This window comes from Typopeltis vanoorti, chromosome 7 (genome assembly GCF_054136105.1).
Source record: "Typopeltis vanoorti isolate ZY-2024b chromosome 7, IOZ_Tvanoo_1.0, whole genome shotgun sequence".
Lineage (NCBI taxonomy): Eukaryota > Metazoa > Arthropoda > Arachnida > Uropygi > Thelyphonidae > Typopeltis > Typopeltis vanoorti.
Genome location: NC_143555.1, coordinates 64327475 through 64352052, shown reverse-complemented (window position 1 = coordinate 64352052; position 24578 = coordinate 64327475). Strand labels below are relative to the sequence as shown.

Sequence of the window (24578 nt, the reverse complement as noted above, 5' to 3'; positions counted from 1 at the left end):
AATTACCTTAGAAAACAAAAGGATTTGAATTCTTTAAAAAAAAAAATAAATAAATAAGGTGCATATGTGCTACATAATCGTTTAAATTTTTTGGGGGTTATTGAATTGGGGGCTATTCAATCTGCAGATTCTTGTAGATAGGCTTATACATTGGTAACACGATTGTTAAATTATATAAGGAATTTACAACACTGGAATATTAATTAAAAGAAACTTTAATAAATACCTCATATATTTCGGCAATGTCACATTGCCATCTTCATGGAAACATACAACTATGACACATGCACACAGGCACTACAAAAAGCAAATGAGGCAGAAGAGAGAAAACTACTGTTGTTCCTAGAGTTCTAAAGGTTCCCCCTAGCAGGCTGTATTAGGTTGTCTTGGCTGTTGGGCTGAAGTTCTCAAGATGAAAGCTTCCCAAATTTGGGGCAGTCTCATGCACCCAAATTTGTTGAGGTTTGGAAAGTTTTTAGAGCTGAGGCTGATTCCATGAACAATTTTTCATATTTAAATTTGCTGCAGTGTATTAACTTGGCTTTCTTCCAATGTATTCTGTGGAAGGGGGGGGGGGTAATACACTGCAGTAAATTTAAATATGAAAGATTGTTCATCATGGAATCAGCCTCAGCTCTAAAAATTTCCAAGCCTCAACAAATTTGGGTGCATGAGACTGCCCCAGATTTGGGAAGCTTGCATTTTGAGAACTTCAGCTCAACAGCCAAGACAACCCACTATAGCTTACTAGGGGGAAGCTTTAGCTCTATGAACAACAGTAGTTTTCTCTCTTCTGTCTCATATTCTTTTTGTAGTACACGTGTCATAGTTGTATGTTCCCATGAAGATGGCAATGTGACATTTCCGAAATATAGGAGGTATTTATTTAAGTTTCTTTTAATTAATATTCTAGTTTATGTGGTCAATTCCTTAAATAATTTAACAGTCAATCTGCAGATATTTCAGAGAATTTATTTTCAAAATCACTTGGGGAAGAACATGCTCATACATTTTAGTTTAAAATAATTGTCAGATTTTAGGGAAAGACAATGTACACTAAAATATTAATTAAACAATTTTAATTAATACTTCCTATATTTTGGTAATGTTACATTACCATCTTCAGGGAACATAAAAAAAATGATATGTGCACGCATTCACTAACACTAAACAAATATGGCTGAAGAAAACAACTGAAGTCGGTCCTAGAGTCGTAAAGGTGCCCCTTAAATTGGGTTGTCTTGGCTGTAGGGCTGATGTTTGGGAAATCTCATGCATCCAAATTTGTTGAGGTTTGGGGAGTATTTTAGAGCTGAGATAGTGACAGTTATCTGCCATACCTCCTCCATTATAAATGCCTTTAAAAATCATTGATAGCTTCAGGCCGCCGGGTGCAGAATAGTTGCCCACCAATCTTCAAAAAAGTTTAAGATTATACAACCTTCCTTACTTCCTTTGGGAAACAAAAGTTGTTAGAGTATTTTTCATATTCTATGTGGGATCATATTCTATAGGGAGGCATGTAGACCGATCTAATAGTAAAGAGGTAAGCTTACCTGTGTAGTCGGTTTTGTTTAGAACTACAGTGATATTTCCCTTATATAAAGTTGTTTAATTAATATTTCAGTATATGTTGTCTTTCCCTAAAATCTGATAGTTATATATCACCAACATATAAGTTTATCTACAAGAATTACAATAATCCACGGAGATTCCATCACACTCAAGGCCAATCAATATGGCAAGTTAAAACTGAAGATCTCTAGACAACTGAATCGATTAGCCTTTCTAAAACACTGCTGGGATAATAGAAATTAAAACTGATTCACTTCACCTAAAACTCTTCTCATATATAGATGCACTAGCTTCGCTCTGTTATGGGAGCAGATTGCCACTGCCTGCTTTCTCTTGACTGATGCCAGTGAGGCTATTTGTGCACTAGAAGAAGAGCTTGCCGCCATACTGAACGATGACTTTGGACGATCCTTTTTGATGTCTCTAATGCTTCAGCAGAAAAAGAATTCGAAGAAATTCGATATCGGCTCATCAAAAAATTCAAAAATTTAAAAAAAGAACTCAGCTTGCAAACCTCAACTACCACTCAACACAGTAATAAACCTGTCATCCCCTACCCTGAAGCAATCAGCGCTCTCTCGCTAGGCCACAACTTCACTGTGTTCTCCACCCTTGGCCAACTTCTTTATGGAGACCTTTATTTTCGAAGAAAAAGCTTTAAACTCGGCTCCACTTAAACCTACTGTTTGGCTACGCTATGTAGATGATGTGTTCGCTATTTGGCATCATGGCCTTGGACACACTCCACAACTTCTTATCGCACTTAAACAATCAACATCCCCCAGGATCCAATTTACCTTGAAAAAAGAAAACAATAACAATCTCCCTTTCTTAGACACTCTGATTACACGCCAGCCTGATGGATCCCTGGCTTTCTCTGTTTACAGAAAACCAACACATACAGGTAGATACATTCACCAGCAATCAAAAATACAATATGGGATTATAAAAATCCTATATAACAGGGCAAAATTAATCAGTTCAGATAACAATGCCCTAACTACTGAACTTAACCATATTCTTAACACCTTCATAGCCAATGGCTACAATTCAAAAAATATTAAAACCAATTAACCACAACCCTCCCACCCTCCTCCATAACACAGATTACTTTAAATCTATCACCATTCCTTATATCTGGGGTACTTCTGTAAAGCTTACAAAAATCTTAAAAAAAATATGACCTGATAACTTGTTACAAACCATATAAAAAATTGGCATCTCTTATCTGCTCCAACAAAGACCAGCCACTTCCCCTAGACCTACCTGGAGTTTTTTATTATTATTGTTATTATTATTTTTTTTTATGTTGGGCCTATATACGAGAGGTTGGCTGGTTAACCTGTAGTACATTAGTACTGTATATGGGTGGTGGGTTGGGAAAGGAGAAACTTGTTTACATTTGATTTAAATGCCTGTATGTTGTATTCCTTGGGAAATACGTCGGGGGGGGGGGAACTGTTCCACAGTACCGCAGTAGCAGGGATGAACGAGGAGGAAAAGAAACTCGTTCTGTGAATTTCAAGGTGTGCTGTGAAAGGATGTTGGGCGACAGCTGTACATGTTCCAATGGGCTTAGTACAGAGTGGGAGAATTTTTGATGCTGTTTCAGATGTACATTTCCCATGGAAATATTTATGCAGAGACCAAGCGTCTATGTGAGTGGGGAGTGAGTTGGTGAGAGATGGGTCATTTATTAGTCTAATTGCGCTCCTCTGTATTGAGTCAAGCATTTTGAGGGAGCTTTTAGGAGCCCTGTTCCAGATGTGAGAGCAGTATTCGATAGCTGGGCGGATTTGTGAATTGTATAATGTTAACAGCTGTTTAGAGGTGAAGTAGCATCTTGAGCAAAAGAGAAAACCCAGTTTTTTGGAAGCTGAGGATGCAATGGTTGTGATGTGTTTATGCCAGGAGAGGCTTGATGTCAGGGTAATTCTGAGAAGAGAAATTTCATCTTGTCTGGGAATTTGAGTGTCATCGAAAACAATGCTGGGGGAAAATGGTTCTTTTTTGTGAGAAATAAGACAGAACTGGGTTTTACTAGCGTTGAAGTTGACGAGGTTATCTGATGGCTTGGAGGTCAGAATTAAGGGCAGTGGTGGTTGAAGTGAGTCGTGTAGAGTAGGGTTTGTCAAATGAAAGGGAGGAATGTAATGTGCTGTCATTGCAAAACTGTGTAGAATTAGAGGTCAACTGAAGAAGGAAGAGAGTGGGTGAGAGAACTGAACCTTGTGGGACCCCAGCATTAGTTGGATGGTGAGAGGATAGAGAGCTGTCTACCATCACACATAGTGTGCGTCCAGACAGGAAGCTGGCAATCCATCTGCAGAAGCCCTGAGGCAGTCCAAATGATGGGAGTTTCCTTAGTAAGCCTTTGTGCCAGACTCGGTAAAAGGCTTTAGAGATATCAAGTGCAACTACTTAGGATTCACCGAATTTCTCCATGGCATTTGTCCAGTGATGGGTGATGTATGAGAGTAGATCTCCTGTTGAACGGCTTTGACGGAATCCATGCTGGTGGTCGCTTAATAGCTGGGTACCTTCAAGGTAGATTAGGAGTTGAGAGTTGATGGTTTTCTCAATTACTTTAGATAGGATTGAAGTGAGTGAGATAGGGCGGTAGTTAGATGGCAGTGATTTGTCACCCTTTTTAGGAATGGGTTGAATATAGGCCAGTTTCCAGGCTTTGGGATATATATATACCAGTGGAGTAAGAGAGTGTGTACAGATGGCATAGGATAGGAGTCAGTTCTGGTGCACAGACCTTCAGGATAATTGGAGGAATGCCATCAGGACCAGGAGACATTTTTGTGTCTAATTTAGACAACAGGTTTGTGATATCTTTTTGGCAAAGGATACAGGGAGCATTGTATGTTGGGCAGTTGGAATGACCGGAGGGTTTGCCATTGTCAGTTATGTGTGCATTGGAGGCAAAGTGTGAAGCCAGGAGGCTAGCTTTTTCTATGGGTGATGTTGCAATTGAGCCAGAGGTGGGAATAGTGTAGAGCAAAAGTTACTGCCAATTGCCTTGGGAAGAGACCAAAAGACATGGCTGCCGTTTGAACAGGCTGCAAGCTTCCTGCTTTTTGCCCATTCAAATTCTGTTTTAGAAGTATTGATAATTTTCTTGCATCTGTTTCGGACTTCAGTATAGGCTTTGAATGAGGATGGGGTTCTTGATTTGAGCCAGTTGTGGTATGCCTGATTTTTCATTTGTACAGCCTTGGCACATTTTTTGAGGAACCAGGGTTTAGTTAAGGGACGGCAGTTCTGATTAGTGTGGGGAATATATGTTTTCATGCCAGTGAGGATTACTTTGGTGATACGTTCGGTGCATATGTTTGGACTGGAAGACTGGAAGTCCAACCATGGGAATGAAGCATAGTAATCTCAGAGACTGTCCCATTTGGCACTGTTATAATGCCAAACTACTCTTGTGTGGTAGTGACTGTGTAAGCGTTGTTGCATGGGGGGAGGAGATGAGCACTAAGTTGTGGTCAGAATTACCCAGGGGGTTCACGACATTCACTGCATATTTGGAGGGGTCATTAGTAAGGAAGAGATCTACTAGGGTATTTGGGGAGTGGTTCGGGTTATCTGGTATTCTGGTCGGTTTTTGAGCAATTTGTGTAAGGTATACCAGGTCCCTTGTAGTTGCAAACTGTCCTGCTATGGCCAAACAGGCAGGACAGCTAATATCAGGATATCTGAACATAAGGACTATATCTGGTTCCACCAATACAGCCACTCAAGAGTTGCTGATCATGCTTTGGACACTCGCCACAAAATTTGCTGGAAGAAAGCCACTTTACTACACCACAACAATTATAAATATGAGAGATTATTCCTGGAATCAGCCTCAGCTCTAAAAAAAAACTCCCCAAACCTCAAATTTGGATGCATGAGACTGCCCCAAATATGGGACGCTTGCATCCTAAGAACATAAGCCCTACAGCCAAGACAACCCAATTTAGCCCATTAGGGGGACTTTTAGGATTCTAGGACCGATTCAGTTGTTTTCTTCAGCCATATTTGTTTAGTGTTAGTGCCTGCATGTACATATCATTATTTTTATGTTCCCTGAAGATGGTAATGTAACATTACCGAAATATAGGAAGTATTAATTAAAGTTGTTTAATTAATATTTTAGTATATGTTATCTTTCCCTAAAATCTGACAGTTATGTATTATGAACGTATAAGTTTATCTACAAGAATTAGTTTACAATAGTAGCAAAGGTATAGCTACTTCAACAATGCCATGTATCTAAACTAGAAGAAAATATCTTTTTAAAATGTGCAGTGATTTCTTCTTTGCACTGAAAGAAAAAAACATAAGAAGAAAAATATGTACTTTTTTTTTTCATTGGGTGAATTTACAATGTTCTTTATTTGTATTTTGAAAAGAAAGTGCACATGATTATTTTCTTGTTATTTTTGCCAACAGAACATCTGATATAAGTATAAGAGTGACATTTTACTGTTTTTCTCCCACATGAGAAAAAGAAATAAGGAAATAATATTGTTGAATCTGTCAAACTTATTTGTAGCGGAGTTGCAACTTTGACTTGAAAAACATTGAGAACAAAAAACGAAAGTGATTATTATTGTTATTTGTAGAGTGTGCATTTCAATAATAACAATTTTATTTCTTAACAGTTGTAAAATATATGATGAAATTATGTGTGATATGTCCTATTTGGAATTGATTTAAATTTTATGTCCATTTTGAAGTATTCCAATCCCCCCCCCCTTTACCACAACTGCCAATAGTAACTGAATTATAAATATCTATTTTTTTATTCCTTCGTATTTCATACTTTTTGTCATGTGTACATCACATTTCAGTATCCAAAATCTATAACTTCGTTTTACCTGCCAAGAAATGAAATGAAATAATTATTCTCTTATCTGTCTTATGCAATTTGATTATTCCAACCACTACTTTCTAGACCAGTAATCAGCTGTTTAGGAACTAACAATAATCTAAATTTGTTGTAATTTTACTAATACATTATCTGTTAAGATTCATACTTAAAAAGTCTTAGTTTTATGTTATGAAAATTAGATATGAAGGTTAATATTATTTTCTGATCTTAAAAAAAGAAGGAAGCTGAACTGCACGAAATAATTTTTTTACATTTCTGTTTATGCAGAATCTTATTTCCCCCCACTTTGAATATGTCATAACATTTTTTTTTTTTTACCTTCTGTTTTGTAATAAATACAAATATTATTAGTGCTACTTGGAAAATTTCTAAACTGTGGCATGCACAGCTATGAAAATGTAACAGAACAAAGCTTCACTTTCAGCAAACTGTATTCTTATTTACTAAGAAAGCAATCTTATAATAGGCAACTTTCAAAAACCAGTTGCATTAGGCTGGATTGTGATGCACAGAATGCTTCAAAAATTAAGAAATAAAACATCTCAGAGAATGATTTAGCCTACTATTCAGAAGTGTTTGGAATATAATTAAGGCATCTTATATATATATATATATATATATATATATATATATATCAAACAAGAAATTAGGAACCCGTATCACATCAGTTCTGTGTGCTGGCAAGGGGAAAATATTCACATTATTTATTTATTTATTTTGGTGAAATAATTTACTTTTCAATTGAAGCATATTTTCCCCTGATAAAAACTGAGATTTCATGAAAAACAGATTTGAGCATTATGAGATAACATGAGCATCTTCTGTTGAGGATTACTCTGTAGATATTTGGAAAATTGCATGTTCTAATAGTAATTGTTTTCTTTCTTTTCCATTAGAAATAAAAATTTTATAATAACAGTAATAGTTAATCTTATTTTGTTCATTTTTCCAGAGTGAATGAGAATAACAGAATGTTATATTATTGTTATGTAACTATTGTTAGTATCACTATGCTGTTATAGAATATAGTTTACATATCAATTTCTGATATAAATTGATATGCACACAAAAAGAATCCTTTTATCCAACATTTACTAAAATATTGCTACTGCTACTCAACAACAAGAATATAATAATAAGAACTCTATTTTTCTATGTTCTATATTCTGAAAGTAGCCATATTTCTTGTTTTTTCTTTCAAGTAATGTAGAACTTGAAACTTGCTGTGTGCTAGGATGAATAGTAAAAACTCTTTCTAGTCTTTTGCATTTGCTAGTCATGGAAAACTGAGGATTTCACAGCTCATCCAGAAAATTTTGCTCTGTAAGAACTGTGACCATGAGATTTTTTTTTTTTTTTTTTATAAATGCCGTTTCTAAAACAATAGAAAAAATATTCCAATTTTATCTCTTTTTAGAAATTAGGGCACTTCCCCATGCAGAAAAAACAAATTTGCTGGCAAACATGTTTCACAGATATAAGATATGTGGTCCATAGTATGTCTCTAATGCAGATGTGAGGAGAATCCAACAGTTTTCTTCGGTTTGAAAACCTGGGTTCGAAACCTATGTAGTAATATGAGAACCTTCGTTAGGGCTTTTCAAATGAAAATAAGTTAGTCTCATACTGAGATGATGGTTTTTCCCTACCAAGACATCGCATTATTCAGCAAACATGCAAAGCACTAAAAAATATCAAACACACAATGTTGCCTCATAGTTGTTTCTGCATAATTCCAATCAAAACAAAATCACGGCCTTGGTTGACTCAATTATTTTCCTGATTGAGAGAACTAAGCTTGAGTAGCCAACTGAAGAAGGTCACTGTTTTTTTACTAAGTGACTGCAGATTAGAATCCTCAATACTGGCACGAATGTTTATGAAAATATTTAGGTGATAAATGAATTTGGTTCCATAAATAGTATAGTGCAAGGCCATCATCCAGTTTATTTTGGAAGCTTGAAAATACATGTTTACTCTTATCTCTCCTGTTAATTACATATAACATTAACGTCTTATAGATTTCCAAACTTTTGTGGTTGTGGACATAAAGGAAGATAAGGTTTTGCACTTAGAAGGCATGTGTCCTGATGATCCTTCCTATTTTTATTTTATTCCCTCAAACAAAGGGTACTATTATCCACTTTGAGAGGAACAATATTCTGTGTGTTATTAAAATAACTTTAACAAATTCCTTTTCAAGGGAACTGGAATCAGTACACTCAGGCATCTCAGTTCAAACTCAGGGTGTTCCAAACAACAGTATGGAACACCCTGAAGCACAAAGTAGTTTTACATTCAGGACACCAGATTGTCTCCTTTCTGATTTTTTTAAAGTGGACATAAAATTTGCATGCAGGTGTTTTTGTGTGGGTGATAAAGTTTTCCCTGCTTGGAAGGACCATAAACTTGTAACATTGCTTTTACGATTTCTGCTCTGTAATCGAGGTATGTTATTGTAGACTTATGTTTTCTTGTATCGGAAGAAACTGTTCCAAATACTGAAATCTAATATATGTCCAAACACTTTTTTTGTAATGTTTTTTATGTTATTTTCTCATTACAGAGTAAAATTATAGCTACTGATCGCACCTGTAGATTCCGCCCATAGTGTTGTTGTATGCGTGCGCTCGCACACACACTGCTTTTGGTTTGTCTTTCTTGAAACCATGCTTCTTCATGAATTCCATAGATGGATTGTGCAGGGAAAACAGCAGAAAAACTTTTTTTCCTCCCTACATAGTATCAATACAAAGACTCCCTTGCTGATAAGCTCTGATTTCACCCTTTCGACAGTTTTCCTGATGGCAAATCTGGAGGCATGGCTCTTATTCTTTGCATTTAGGTACAATAATTATCTGCACGACTGTAAAAGTAAATCAGTGAGTTCAGGACACGTATAGTAGTTAATCATTGTAATTCAGTAATCTTTCCCCAGTAAGGGGTATACTAATTCCATTATTGCACGCATTGACAAGGGAAGATCCAAATATTTATCATTCTCGAGTACAGATTGCTTTCCTGTATAAGATTTAAAATCGCAAGCATATCCACTTTGCACTTCACAAAGCATAAATTTTTCCTCATAACTTTGCTCTCTTTTGGGGGAATATACAGCCTTCATTTCAATCTGCCTTTTAATGACATAAGGCTTTCATCGATACTCCTCTCTCTCTCTCTCTCTCTCTCAAGAATGTATACTGATCTAAATTCCTGACGAATATTCATCAGAAAATAATAAATTTTGTTGAGGACTGGGCAAGGATGTGTTGCATGATCATATTCCTCGTTATTCTAAAAATGCAAATACTTTATGTTGAGACTGAATTGTTTTTCAGTCATAACATCACGTAACATTGGGCGTGATGAGAATCTATTCTGTAGACCAATGCATTTTCACGAGTTTTAATAATGCCATATTGTTATGGCATTATTAAAACTCTTACCAAGAGAGCCCACAATCTTTGTTCCAGTGGAACCGCCCTCATTACTGAGCTTAACCACATACACAGCACTTTCCTCTCCAATGGCTACAGCGATCATAGTATCAAAAAAATAATCAACTCCTCCCCCATTCCCCGTCCTTCTCGTCAACAAGATTTTAAAAATGCCATCACCATACCCTACATCCGAGGCACTTCGGAAAAAATAGCCACCGCAAACTTGCTACCCTTATCCGTTCTACGAAAGATCAGCTCCCTCCTCTCTCTCTGCCTGGAGTTTACAAAGTACCCTGTTCCTGTAAGCTGGCGTACTTTGGACAGACAGGCAGATCAGCATCCATCCGTCTAGAGGAACGCAAGTCTTACATCTTCAAACACAACTATGGCCATTCAGGCTTGGCTGACCATGTTTTGGACACCACCCACAGGGTAGCATGGAAGAAAACCATCATGCTCCACCACAGCAAATTCAAGAAAGAGAGACTTTTCTTAGAAGCAGCAGCAGCAGCTCTCAAAAACCAACCAAATCTCAATAAATACGGTTGCATTAAGCTTACGAAGATTTGGGAAACACTCATCACCAGAGTTCCCACCTTACATTCCAGGCCACCTACTACTGCCCTTAGAGGGCGCTCTACCTAGATAGGACTTTAGTGCCACCCACGTGGTTGGGCTTAGTATTGTTTGTTATTTGTGTATATGTTACATTAATTGTTTTTGTAATCCCTGTAGATGTCCTAGTGACTAGGACGAAATATAGGAAGTATTAAATTCTATTTTAATTCTTTGTGAGTGTTGTAAAAAATCCATTAAGCCTCCAACATGATGTCCTCACAGCACTTAAGCCTCTACACGCGTACATATATACTTATCATCATCATAGAATTCCTGACATGTACCCTCAAGGGGTGTACAGGATATGATAGTACGACATGAAAAATTTACATCATTACTAACTTCCTATCTACAATTTTCCTCCAAATCAACCTGTTACCTGTCAAGACTCCAACCTTATCAGATCTTATACATACATTACTCCTTAACAAAAAATTCTGCATGTTTGACAATTTCCCAGGTCAAGACAGAAGATCAAGCCAGGTTAGAATCATAATGATCACTTTTCTCTGAGCAGAGTCATCTTGGTTACTGTTAAGTTTCCCAATGTTATGACCAATCCAGCACTCTTGAACCTTCAGTCCCCTGCATTACATATTGTCTCAGGTAATTATAAAATCACACGTGATATGGTAAAAATTATTTATTGTACAAATTAAACCTTTAACGCATACCTTCCCTGTTGTCTTTCATCACTTTATGAAACATCATCTCCTCCCTTTTTTTGGATGCATGATGTGGTGTTTGCCCTGTTTCATCTCTAGAGTAGGGTTTCTGTCCACCTCCATTTTCTCTTTCTACATGCAATGTGTGGTTGAAGGCCTTTCTGCTCTTGCTCCCCCCTCTTTCAGACCTTTTAATCAGGGAACAAGTACTTCCTTCTGGCTGCCAGGTATTACACAGAACTGAATCCAATGGTATCCCAATGGTGAATAATCCTGCTGCTTACTTTGCTGGGTTTTGCCTGTAGGGAGTCTGAGTAAGCATCAAGTGTGGCCTCAGGTGCTGCCTGAAGCCACACTTGATGTCTAGTTATTCCCTGTGAGAGTGAGAGATAACTCCTAAGTCCTTCATTTCTGCTGCATGTCGTGCTACTTTAATTTTCCCATTCTGTTTTTACTTATGACCTCATCAGCAATACAAAAAATCCTAGTCACAGCAGCTAAAAAATCTCAAAAAAACCCCATCAGAATCACTTAAAATAATTGCAAAAGAAACTTAAAATACATCCCAAAAAACTCAACCTCAGAATTCCTCACATTAAAAAAAAAACTTCTATATTTACTTCACTAACATCAGGAGTATAAATTCCAATATCAATAACGTGAACCACCACGCTATTGATTTTGGCACCACAACTGGCACCCTTTACAACAACTTCTCTTCCCAACTTTCCTTATTACATCTTCCATGATGCCTTTTGCAACAAGGGCAGACCCTATGCTTTTGTCAGGTTTGATATTCCATGCTAAAGGTTACCAGACCTGGAATTCCCTTTATATGATCTGCTCTGGCTCACTCTGATTTCCTTCCCATCTGTACTGATGGTTAGATCGGAGGTCTCTGTTGGTCACACTGCTGTGTTTCTTGACATTATTTTATTCCACTAGATCCCATTTGATTGCCATAATTATACAGCAGAGTTGCATGCAATTCAGCTTGAACTTGTGCATATAAAAGAGAACTGCTAATAAAAGTGTGCAATTTAGACAGACTCCTTGAGTTCTTTACAGTCTGTTTCTCTTCTAGGTTTAATCCACATCCAGTGTGTTGTGAGTTCTTACAACTGTTATACAAAATGAATATCCTAAATTTTGATGTTCAGTTGTGCTGCATTCCTAAACCCATTGGAATTAAGGGAAATAAGACTACAGATGGAGCTGCTAGATTAGCTCATTCATTTTTAACATGCTGTTTGGTAGCACCATCTGCAGACAGTTTATAAAATCAAAGCTAATTGCCCAATGGCAGGAAGCACTGACAAACAAATTGCTCAAGATTAAGCATTAGCAATCTTGTCAACTTAGAAACAGAAGAGAGGAAGCTGCTCTTGATTGGCCCTGCATAGTCATCTTACACATTCTTATTTACCGAGGGCTGATGACCCATCTATGTGTAAAAAATGCAACACATTTCACCATTTGTCATAATCTAGTGGAGTACCAGCACTTTACACAAGAGAGGAATGAAGTTTTTACTAATCTAGCTGAGCCAATACACTCAGGCAGATGTTATCTGACTGACAAATTGCATAATGATTTTAACTTTTTAATTAATTTATAATAAGCACTTGATTATTGGGGTGGTAGGTGGTATTGGTGTGTAGATGGTGGTAGTTGTGGTTCGTTGTAGTTGGTGGATTGAGTGGTGGAGACAGAGAGTTGTAAAGTAGATGCCCTCCGTCGATGAGTCTTTGGACTCACTGGACATGGTCAAGTAGTAATAATAATAATTATTATGAATTCTATTTTTGTGTGGAAACTGCATTGCTAAATTTATAATTTTTTAAAAATTTGCTTTTTGTACAACATATTATTTACTAATTTATCACTTTATTTATTATCTTGTGTACTGCTGTGACTTTGCTGTCCGTGTACCAATAAACCATAAATCAGTCAATTAATCAAAGTATAAAATCTTGGTCATCAAACAAAATATATGTAAGTTTATTTTGCACTTGGTTAAACTATAATAAATTTAGTTTAATCCTTCATTCAAGTATAAGCAAACAAAGTTGTTCCTGAAAATATCTTCAGGATTGAGGTAAGGTGGTACATCCCTTGGCAACTCGCAGCAAAGGTGGACCAAGTTCTCATCACTCCTTGTCTCTGCATCTCCCATAATGCAAAGCACATCTGCTTGCAGACATGTATACTGCTATGCATTAAGGGAAGGACCACTACCCAGACCAGTTTCGACCTTTATTGAGGTCTCGTCAGTGGGAGGCTGACCCAGAGTGGTGATACTAAGGCAGAAGCAGTGGAGAGGTCATATTTACCTATATGAGTTGCCAACCAGTGTACCACCTTATTATTAAATTACTCTGGATTTAGAGAAAGATGTTGGAAGTTCCTTTTGCACTTGGTTAGACTATGTTACACTTGGTTATACATGTCTGCAAGGAGATGTGCTTTGCATTATGGGAGATACTGAGACAAGGAGTGATGAGAACTTGGTCCACCTTTGCTGCGAGTTGCCAAGGGATGTACAACCTTACCTCAGTCCTGAAGATATTTTCAGGCTTTGTTTGCTTACACTTGGATAAAGTATTAAACTAAATTTATTATAGTCTAACCAAGTGCAAAATAAACTTCCAACATCTTTCTCTAAATCCAGAGTAATTTAATAATAAAGTGGTACACTGGTTGGCAACTCATATAAGTAAATATGACCTCTCCATTGCTTCTGCCTTAGTATCAGCACTCTGGGTCTGCCTCTCACTGACGAGACCTCAATAAAGGTTGAAATGGGTAGTGGCCCTTCCCTTAATGCATAACAGTATACTTGTCCACAAGGAGATATGCTTTGCATCATGGGAGATACTGAGACAAAGAGTGATGAGAACTTGGTCCACCTTTGCTGTGAGTTTGCCAAGGGATGTACCATCTTACCTCGGTCCTGAAGATATTTTCAGGCGCAAACTTTGTTTGCTTATACTTGGATAAAGGATTAAATTAAATTTATTAAAATATATGTAAGCAATAATCATATGATAGATATAATTCATGTGTAGCATATTATAATTAGCTGGAATACTATTACTATTGTACTTTCTAAATAGTCACTAGAATTATTTTAACATGACAAAGAATTTAAATGCCCAGTACTGAGGAGGGAATATTGTACATACAAGTTCCCTTTCTTGCCTTTTGATAGAAGGTAGGAACTTAGCAACAAACAGGTTCATTTTTGGTATTATTATCTACTAATATTTTATCTTGTAATTGATATTCAATGCAAAGGTAAATATTCAGCAAAATGTTGCACTGATTACTGGTTTTGCTGTAGAGGGGGTAAACACTTATTGGAAGGATGAAGTCTTATCCCTCCCTCCCCATGTATACCTCTAGGGATAGGATTATATTGGTCTTTTCATTTTTCTCCTTTTTTTTTTTTTTATCTGTGTCATTTATATCAATTTTGCAAGCTGGTAATTTTAGCCAATTTTTATTATTTTATAAGCAATCCATTATATAATTTATTTCAGACTTTGTAATTGTGAAGTAATTGTTTAGATTTACTGTTTGCTTTATCCTACACTCTAAACTTTAGAATATGTGAAATAATAGGATAGTTTCTGATAAACAGAAACATTTTAATCAAAAGTGCTGTTCTATCCACACTTGGTGCTGAATTTTGCACTATGCTATTTTGATCATTTCTGTTTTTCAAAATTGTAGAATTACTAAATTAGGTTTTTTGTTAACAGCATTATCAGGTCAGTCAGGCTGTGCCCCACCTCTTCGGAGTGCTGCAGCAAAATTAAATACCATGCAGATAAGGTAATATTTATTAACTGATACTTGTAATAGTGTACTGGAATCAAATTCTCAAATACAAAATGTTTGTCATCTCTTTATTTTGAAATGAAACATCTGAACATAAGAAATTTTATTGCTGTCATTTATTTATAATGGTTTATAATGTTTATAGAGCAAAAGAAATATTTGACAGTAAATGGCACACCTGTATCTTCTATTTCAACATCCAGATGTATTACTAAAGGCGGAAGAAAGACACTATAGTATGCATATGAGCATTCCCAGAACAGAAAAAAATGCATTTGATACATAAACCATTTTGCTTTTAGCTAAGTATTGCTGATGTTGAAGCCGCAGACAATAAATTTAGCATCTGCAGTTCTCATAAGATACTGAAACATTTTGTCTTATGATTACTAACATATGTGAAAGGTTTGTAGTCATCTATAGCATAGACTACAATATTACACCCATGGTGAGATAGAATGAATTACATCTTTTTTGCTTTTATGTTCTCAGACCACAATCTTGAATCCCATTCCTTATCACCTTGTTTATCTGGTGCAACCTGCAAATATCTGAAAAGGTGTGATCATGGAAATCGTGTTCTGCCTTTGGCACATTGTGGCATCCTGGGGATCAGTCACCTAGTATAATAATCTGCAAGGGGTAGTGGTGTTAGTAAGTCATCTTCTCCCATGGTCTGAGGACAGGGCTCAAGGTTTGCTGCATTGCTGGTATAACATCTGGCATTCCGCTTCCGAGGACACCTATCACGTCCTGGATAGTGAGCATTCATGTATGCCTCCATAATGGATGAGCATCCCTGGTCCCAAACCCAAAATCTCTTTGATCATGAGTCCTTCATCCTCAAACTCTTTGGAACTTGGGCTCCAACAAAGTACAGACACCATAGACACATTGTCTGATAAGAGAAATAAGAAAGAGAAAATATCTGACACACACATGTAAATATAATATTCTTTCTCATTGTCCATGCAATAGATGGAAAGCCAGCAGGGAAAATATCACCCTTTATTCAGAAGGATCTCCCAAAACAGTCAAAACTGCTAACTAGGGTCCAGGTTTTCAGCAGAAAAAAAATGTGGACAAAGTATTATCCCCCTAGCAACTGAAGTCAAGTTCGGACCTCATTTTAGATTGAAAGCTTACATTCCTTGCAACAAAAACAGAAAATGTCTGAAAACATTGGATATCCTTTGCATTCTATCCTCAATAGAATGGGGTGCTAATCAATGTTCACTTTGCCTGTATTGCACACTGTTTGCTCAGATCTTGATTATGGGTCAAAAGTCTATTCTACAAGGGTGATTACCCTCTAATGGTCAGATGCTATCTGTCATCTAGGTATACAAATAGATACTGCTGCATTTCACACTTCATCCATTCGAATCTTTTATATCAGACCAAATGAATCTGCTTTCTCTTTCTTTTCATCATTTCGCTATGGCCTGAAAATAAAGTCTTTACATTAGCATCCTGTGTGGACTAGCATTTTCCTCCCACATTGGGAATTTCAGTATTACACACGGCTGACTGTTATTCACCCAGGCATTATGCATGTGAAAGAAAACAGTATTACCAGGCACTGAACATCATAGTCTTCTCCCATGGGAAGTACATGGATGGTTTAAGATCTGAGACTTCTGTCAGTTGTACTGCTGTTTTTTCCTGACTGCATTGTCTCCACTCAGTTCACTTGAATAGAGTAATTGTACTGCTAAGTTGTATGCCATTCAGCTTGCACTTTGTACAAATAAAAGAAAACTGCTATGAAAAATGTATTATTTGTACAGAATCATATAATTCATTTGCTCTCTTGTATACAATCCAATACCAATACTTTGATATTCTACAATTATTGTATCACATGAAGATCCTTCATTTTGATGTTTGCTTGTGCCAGATTTCCAACCACTTGAATCAAGGGAGATGATATTGCAGCTACAGCTGCTAGATCACCTTGTACTTTCTCCATATAATGGTTATCAGCTTCCACCTCCCACACATATTGATACATTCGAAGGATAGCTAATAAAAACAGAGTAAAATGATCAGTGGCAGTCATCTTGGCAGGAAACACTAGCAAATGAATTGCATGAAATTAAGCATTTCTAGTCCAGTTCACATAAAAACAAAGACGAGGAGATTATTCCTGCTATGCCCCATATAGATTACAGTCATCTTAAACATTATCTCTTGAGTGCTGATAACTCACCATGATAACTTACCATGTATATTCTAGTGGTGTGCTAGCACTTGACTAAAGAGAGAAATGCCATACACTTTGGCTGATCTTATCATGTATAGACAAAGTGCATGAAGTTCTATCTTTTTTTAGAAAAAAAAAATAATTTGTACTGATGCATGCAGATCATAAATGCTTATATGTATATATTGCATTGTTGAGGATTTAAAATTTTATTTTCTTGTACATAATATGTTATTATTTTTTATTACCTTATGTACTGCTGTATGCTTTGTTGTTCTTGTACTAATTAACCCTGAACAAACCAACCAATTCAGTGGGTATATATATATATATATATATATATATATATATATATATATATATATATATATATATATATATATATATATATATATATATATATCTGTTAAAAACTTTCTCTTAAATTCAGTCTTTCAAGTCTAAGTGGAAAGCTTACTGTCCTGTGCATATTACCAAGGGATGGTGAAGGCATTTCCCAAGTTTCTCTCTTAAGTTTTTCAATCAGTCCCACATGCACAATAGGTCTCAAGAATTGTGACATGATGGTGCCATGAATTGGCTGATGTGTTTCTTGAAGATCCAAAGGTTGTAATCATTGGAGAAAATATGGTGAAAGTATGGAGAAGATTGTTCCAAAGAGCCTAGGTGTAGAAACTAAGAAGTTGGTTATAAAGCTGTAGAACTTGGAGGAGACCTCCATGTAGCCTTTTAAGGAATGCAGAGAACTGACTGGAGCTTCTAACCTGATGTCCAGTCCTCGCCTTCTCGTGGTTCACCCTGTTAGGTATCTATCTGGATACTGAACGAATAAGGATGGACTAGCAATTTGGAATTTAGCCAACAAATTGGATTCTTATTAGCTTAAACTACAATGTAAAAGTACAACATGACACAATTTAATGCTGGCTGGGGCATCATCCAGTTAAACAAGGCCCCATTGGTTTTGTCAGAGGAATCAGCACAAACAGCAAAAAGTCAGCTATCGAAAAAATTCCCAGAACACATCCCAACTCGACATTAACAGAGTTCAAGATTGGTATTATCAACATAAGAAGCATCAATGGAAAAGAAATGGAACTAGCAGAAGAATTAGATAAGTACCAGATTGACATAATTGGCATAACTGAAACAAAGAAGACAAAACCAGGTGAGATCTTTCTTAGCAACAAATACAAAATGTTATATTCAGGCAATAACAATCAAGGAAAGAAGGAGTAGCTATAGTATTTAACACTAAATATGAGGATAATCTTATTGAATGTCAGTAGAGTAGAGGAATGTGGACAAATATTAGAATGGGGAACTGGACAATGAGACATTTGTGCTTATGGTGCCACAGAAGGTTCTACCAAGAAAGGAATGGAGAATTTTTTTGGTATTAGAGAAGGCAGCTGACTCAGTGGAAAAAGGAAAAGTTGGTTCCTTGTTGCATATCTAAACTGCAGAGTAGGAAATTATTACCAGACATATAGAAATGTTTTGGGAAAATTGTCAATGGATTGCAAGTGGATATTCAGTTGTTTGCAGATGATGTGAAGATGAGAAGGGTTATTAGTAAGATTGCAGATTCGCGGCAGCCTGCAAGAGGATTTGAATAAACTAGACAGATGGGCAAATGAAGTTTGCTCTACATTGATGGGAGGCTGCATACTCGATTGGAAGAGCTGTACTGGAGGACGTAGGGGAGACAAGAGAACTGGGGGTGATGATTGATAGAAACTGAAATTCAGGGAACATATTGCAAAGGTGGTGAAGGCATCCCAGACGATTGCTGCAATACTGAGAAGGATACTGACCTGCAGAGATAAAAGCTATCATTCCATTGTATAAGACCCAGATCAGACCACACTCAGACTATTGTTGTCAAATTTGGTCTTCAGGATTTGAAGGGGATAAATTAACCGTGGAAAGGGTACAGAGGAAGATAACAAAGATGGTTTCAGGACTGTACAGTGTTAGTTATGAGGACTGGCTGAGGGAATGTGTACTGCAGAGTTTAGTGGATAGAAGAAGGAGAGGTGATATGATCGAGACTTTTAAATTGTTGAGAGGCAGTTACAGGGTGGATACTGGGGAGTTCTTTCGCTTCGTGGAACAGTGGGAAGGAGCGATGACAAGGGGCCTTCCCTGGAAGTTGCAAAAGGAAGCTGGGAGCAAGAGGATGAGGACTGGTTTCTTTGCATGGATGGTGGTTGTTGAACCAGGAAATGCATTGCCTTATAGAGTGGTGAGAGCAAGAATGGTCAGGGAGTAGTATGATACACTTTGTGTTTCCTAAAATTGCAAAGCTAATAATAAATGTAAATGCCTGCTGGATTTCTGTTCAGGACATGGACTAGTTATGACTAACACCATGTTCCAACATAAAAATGGCACAAATTCACATGGAGAGAAGATGCAAGAAATGAGAAATGTCTCATTGACTATGTTATTCTTGATAGCAATGTTTTCCCACTTGTTCAGGACATAAGAGTATACAGAGGATTTGAAATAGAAAGTGATCACTGTTTAGTTTTGAACAGGACAAAATTGAATTTCATATTGAAAAGAAGAGTATGCAAGCAATTTTTAAAATGAATCAAGATTGAGCAACATTCAGAGGTGAACTGTAGACTGAAATACACAAACCTCATTGAAGAAAAAAAAATGAAAGAATTTGAAAATAAGAACCAAACCTTGGAGATTCACTGGCAAACTTGAAGAAATCATTGATTGATTTAGCCAGAGAGGTATGTGGTGAGATTGTAAGGATAGGAAAATCAGAATTCCATACTGGACTCAGGAAATTAAAAAGGCAGTGAAGGAAAAGAAGAAAACATATTGAAAGTTCCTGGCAAGTAAGTCAGCTTGTGCTCTTACAGAAAAACATAAGAAAGCGAAGTACTGTCTAAAACTAGTAAAACAAAAGTTCTCGGAAGACTGGTAAGAATACAGAAAATAAATATTAGGAAGGTGGCAAAATATTCTGGAGACTTGAAAAGAGGCTTAGAATTGACAGAAAAAGCACTGTAAAAGGAATCAGAGGTGATAAAGATGACATGAAAACTGAAGATAACAATATTCTAGATGTTGGAGTAATTACTTTGAAAGACTGCCAAATGAAATAAGCAGTGTCAATGTGATGGTAGGAAACTCCCATCAAGAATGCAGTCAGAAATACATATCCATACTTAAAGTAGAAAAAGCCATCGAAAACCTGAAATATGGAAAGGCAGCTGGAGTAGATGAAATTCGGACAGAAATGTTCAAATATGGAGGTATAAAGGTTTTACAGGGGATGCATTGCATAATTAAGAAGGCCTGGTCAGATGGCTGAATTCCAGATGATTGGAGCAAAGTTCTCATAGTACCAATCTATTAAAAGGGAAATAAAACTGAATTGTGAGAATTACAGCGGTATTTCCCTGCTGAGTGTTTCTGGTAAGATTTATGCAGGTATACTTAAGAAACAGCTAAGAAAAATTGTGGAAGGAAAGCTTGCTGAAGAACAAGCAGGATTCAGGCCAAATAGAGGTTATTAGGATCAGATTATCACTTTAAGACAAGTTGAGAAATCTTGAGAATATAACAAGGATTTGTATTTAAGTTTTGTTGATCAGGCAAAGGCATATGACAAGTTGCCAAGAGGAAAGCTCTTCAACATGCTACAGTTATATGGTGTAAATGGGATATTATATCAAGCAATACATAGTCTCTGTTTAAGCTGCAAGTCAGCAGTTAGAATTGAAGGAGGTTCAAGAAGATGGTTTGAGGTAAAATCAGGTGTGTGACAAGGATGCACATTATCTCCACTTATTCATTATCTGTATGATCACATTATGAAGGAAAGTGGTGTTAAACCTGATATCAAATTTGGAGATGTTAATCTCAACTCTGTACTTTATGCAGATGATGTTATACTTTGTAATAAATTTGGTATGAAAATCAGTAATAAAAAGACAAAGATGATGAAAATAGGCAGAAACATTGAAAACATCAACTGTATCCTGAATGGTGAACCTATAGACCAAGTAAAACAGGTCAGCTATTTAGGTAGAATTGGTAAAGCTGGTATGGTAGGAAATCAGCAGAATAAGTTTATATGGAATAAGAAAGAAATCAGTCAAAACACTAAATTTGCTATATACAAGAGCATGTTCAAACTGATTTTAACTTATGGATCTAGGAGGCTATGAAGTTGATGTGTTTGTGCCAGGATTAGGCTAATTGTGAAAGAACAGAAAACTGATCCTACTTGGTAGGAACAATATTGGCACAAGCAGGTCTTTCTTCTTGAAAAAGAGAGAGGATAGTGTTCTGGGACATTAACATTCACCAGGTTATTCTGACTTCGCTAGAGAATGGCAAAGAGATCAGCGTTTTTAGTTTTGGTTACAGGAGATCTTGAAGCAGGAATTACCTGAGTACTATATGGCTTTTAAAATGAAAAGAGGAGTGAAGAGTACTGTCATGAACAAAGCTATGAATATGATTGGATATCAGAGAGAGAGAGAGAGAGAGGGTATCATTGATGTATAGGAGAAAGAAATGTGGGTGATGACATCACTTTGATGAAACCATCCACCATGATCTTCAGGGAGTGACCAGAACAGAAGCTGGCAATCCATTCACAAAGGGAAGTAGGGATACCATATATTGATGGCTTGCCAAAAAGGCTACAATGCAAACTAATTAGATGCCTTAGAAATCAAAAGCGACCACTTGAGTTTCTTTGAACTTTTCTGTGGCTTGCATACAAAAGTGATTGAGGTTGGCTAGGGGTTCTACTGTTCAACGAGAATGGCAGAATCCATATTGGTGATCACTGAGTAATTGGCAAGTCTCTAATTAGTGAAACAGTTGGTTGTTTGATGACATTTTCCATTATATTTGAGAGTATATCAAAAAAAGTACTCAACAGTGTTCATGCCAATAAGTCTCCTGACCTGATGGTAATCGTTCAGTTGTGCTAAAAGCTTGTGTTCCAGAACTCACATCCATCTTGTATTGTTCCAAGATCAACTGCTTGGAAGCGAACTTTTCCCATTCCCCAAAAAAAAAGGAAATAAGTCATTCCCAAAAGAGAGATAAAAGGCAAGATAAAAATTTGCTTCCAAGTAGTTGGTTACATGCCAGATGAGCATGACAGCTTGAAGAGACAATACAAGATGAATGTGAGTTCTGGAGCACAAGCTTTTAACACAACTGGAGGATTACCATCAGGGCCAGGAGATTTATTGGTATCAAGGATACTGAGTATTTTGTTATTGTCCTTCTAGCAAAATTTCAGAGGAGGCATATTAGGGTTAGTTTGTGGAATGGTGGGAGGAGATTTGCTTTGGTTATTAGTATGAGAGCTGTAGGAAACAACTCATGATAAAAGTCTGCCCTATCTTAAAGGAGAGTTACCATTTGTACCATCCAGATGCAAAAGAGGTGGGAACTTGGAAGGACTTAAGTTGCATCCCATAGCCTTGGTGAGAGGCCAGAGGGTTCAACTGCCATTTAGAGAAAAGATAAGCTTAGCACATTTGACCCTTACAAAGTCTGCTTTGGGTTTGTTGATGACTTCTTTTGCATTTGTTATGAGCTTTCATGTAAGCTCAGTGAGAGACTGGAGTTTTGAATGGAGCCATTGGGCACATGTTAACTTTTGGCTTGAATTGCTTTGGCACAGCTGTTGGAAAACCAGGGTTTGGTTGAGGGTTTTGAGTGGAGTGGCAGATAAAAGCACTCATTCCAGTGAGAAGAATATTTGTTATTAAATCGGAGAAGGCGCTAGGATCAGAAAAGTGGAAGCAATAATCACATTGTGGAAATGAGGCATAGAAGTCCCGATGGTCATTCATCCAGTTGGCATCATTATAGTGCCACAGTACGTGAGGCTGGGACTGACTGGGAGAAGACAATCTATAGAACATATCTCCTGTTCTATAGAAGATTATGGTCAGACAAGGTGTTGGGAGAATGATGAGGATTATCTGGAATTCTGGTGACTTGGATTATCTGGAATTCTTTTCTTGCTTTCTGTATAAAGCTGGAGAAGAGAAGCCAGTCTGAATTGAATGGACATTGAAATCACCAAGGAAGATTACTTCACTGTTAGGGTAATTAGACTGTATGTGATCAACTTTCAGAGACAAATAGACAGATATATCAGTGAAGTCATCATACTTAGGAAAATGGAAACAGCAAATGAAGGTAACAAAGTGAGGTAATCTCGAGTCAAAGCAAATTGTATAAAGGGAATCCAGATCTTGATAACCTTTGGCATGAGATATCAACCTGAAAAAGACACAATTCCCACCCTTCTTATGAAAGGTGTCATAGAAGATGCAATGAGGAAAGTTGAGATGATGTTTGTAATTTTTGATACTTTTAGTGATTTTTTTGGTAGTTTTTGTGGAAGATTTTTTTTTAAATAATAGTAACTTTGGAATTTCCCAATATCCTTTCTTGTGGTTAATGAACAGAAGGAATAGATGCAAGATTTTTGAAAATTCTTAGAAAAACTTTCTCGTATCCATTATTTTTGAATTGTTTTTCATGGTATTTTACTGCCTTTCCTGCTACAATAAAACTTTGTTTTGTAAATGCCTTTGCAGTGTGATGTTAGACGTGTGCGTGCGTAAGGGGGGGGGGGATACTCATAAATCTTCCCTCCTGCATACACCCTTAACCAAAGCATTTTCATATATGCACACATGCATAACTAGAGTACAGATGACATAATTTCTTCTCTATTATAGTAATTTATTTCATCACCCACTATGCCACTACTGTAAATTGTATAAAGTGATACTTTTAAAACATGGTTTAACGCTTATAAATAAAATTAGAATTTCTTGATACCTTCTATACCCTCAGGAGGTGTATGGGATATTATGAGAGTAATGATGTAACTTTATGTTGTACTAACTTCCTCTCAACAGTTTTTCTCTAAATTAATCTGTTATCTGTCAAGATTCCAATATTATCAGATCTTACATTTCTGTAAAAATTTATTTTCAATTGTCAGTTTATTTTAATATACTTAAATCTTGGTCTTCCTCTTGTCTTTTTCCTTCCATCTTGGTAAAGAACACTTGTTTTGCTAATCTTTCCTCTCCCATTCTCTTCGGGTAGCCATACCACATGAGATTATCTCTGCTAACACATACCTGAATCTAACAATGTTAAGTCCTTTTCTAATATCCTCATTTTTAATATAATATTGCCATTAATGCCATGTGTTCACTCTCCCCTAATCTTTTTCAGAACTCTAATATCTGTGGTTTCTAGATATGAACAGGAGGAAATAGATCTGAGGGTGCATTTTGAAAATTATGGAGACTACTACCGTG

At 36.7% G+C, this 24578-nt stretch overlaps 1 protein-coding gene across 2 annotated transcripts in view; it reads left to right on the top strand.

The window, feature by feature from the left end:
• LOC150104731 (protein meiotic P26-like) overlaps positions 1-24578 on the top strand; it is a 298850-nt gene that overhangs the window by 185421 nt on the left and 88851 nt on the right. For both annotated transcript variants that reach the window (XM_090395315.1, XM_090395314.1), the window contains exon 9: positions 14951-15023. In XM_090395315.1, the coding sequence (XP_090251441.1) occupies positions 14951-15023 (73 nt within the window). The remainder of the gene's footprint in view (positions 1-14950; positions 15024-24578) is intronic.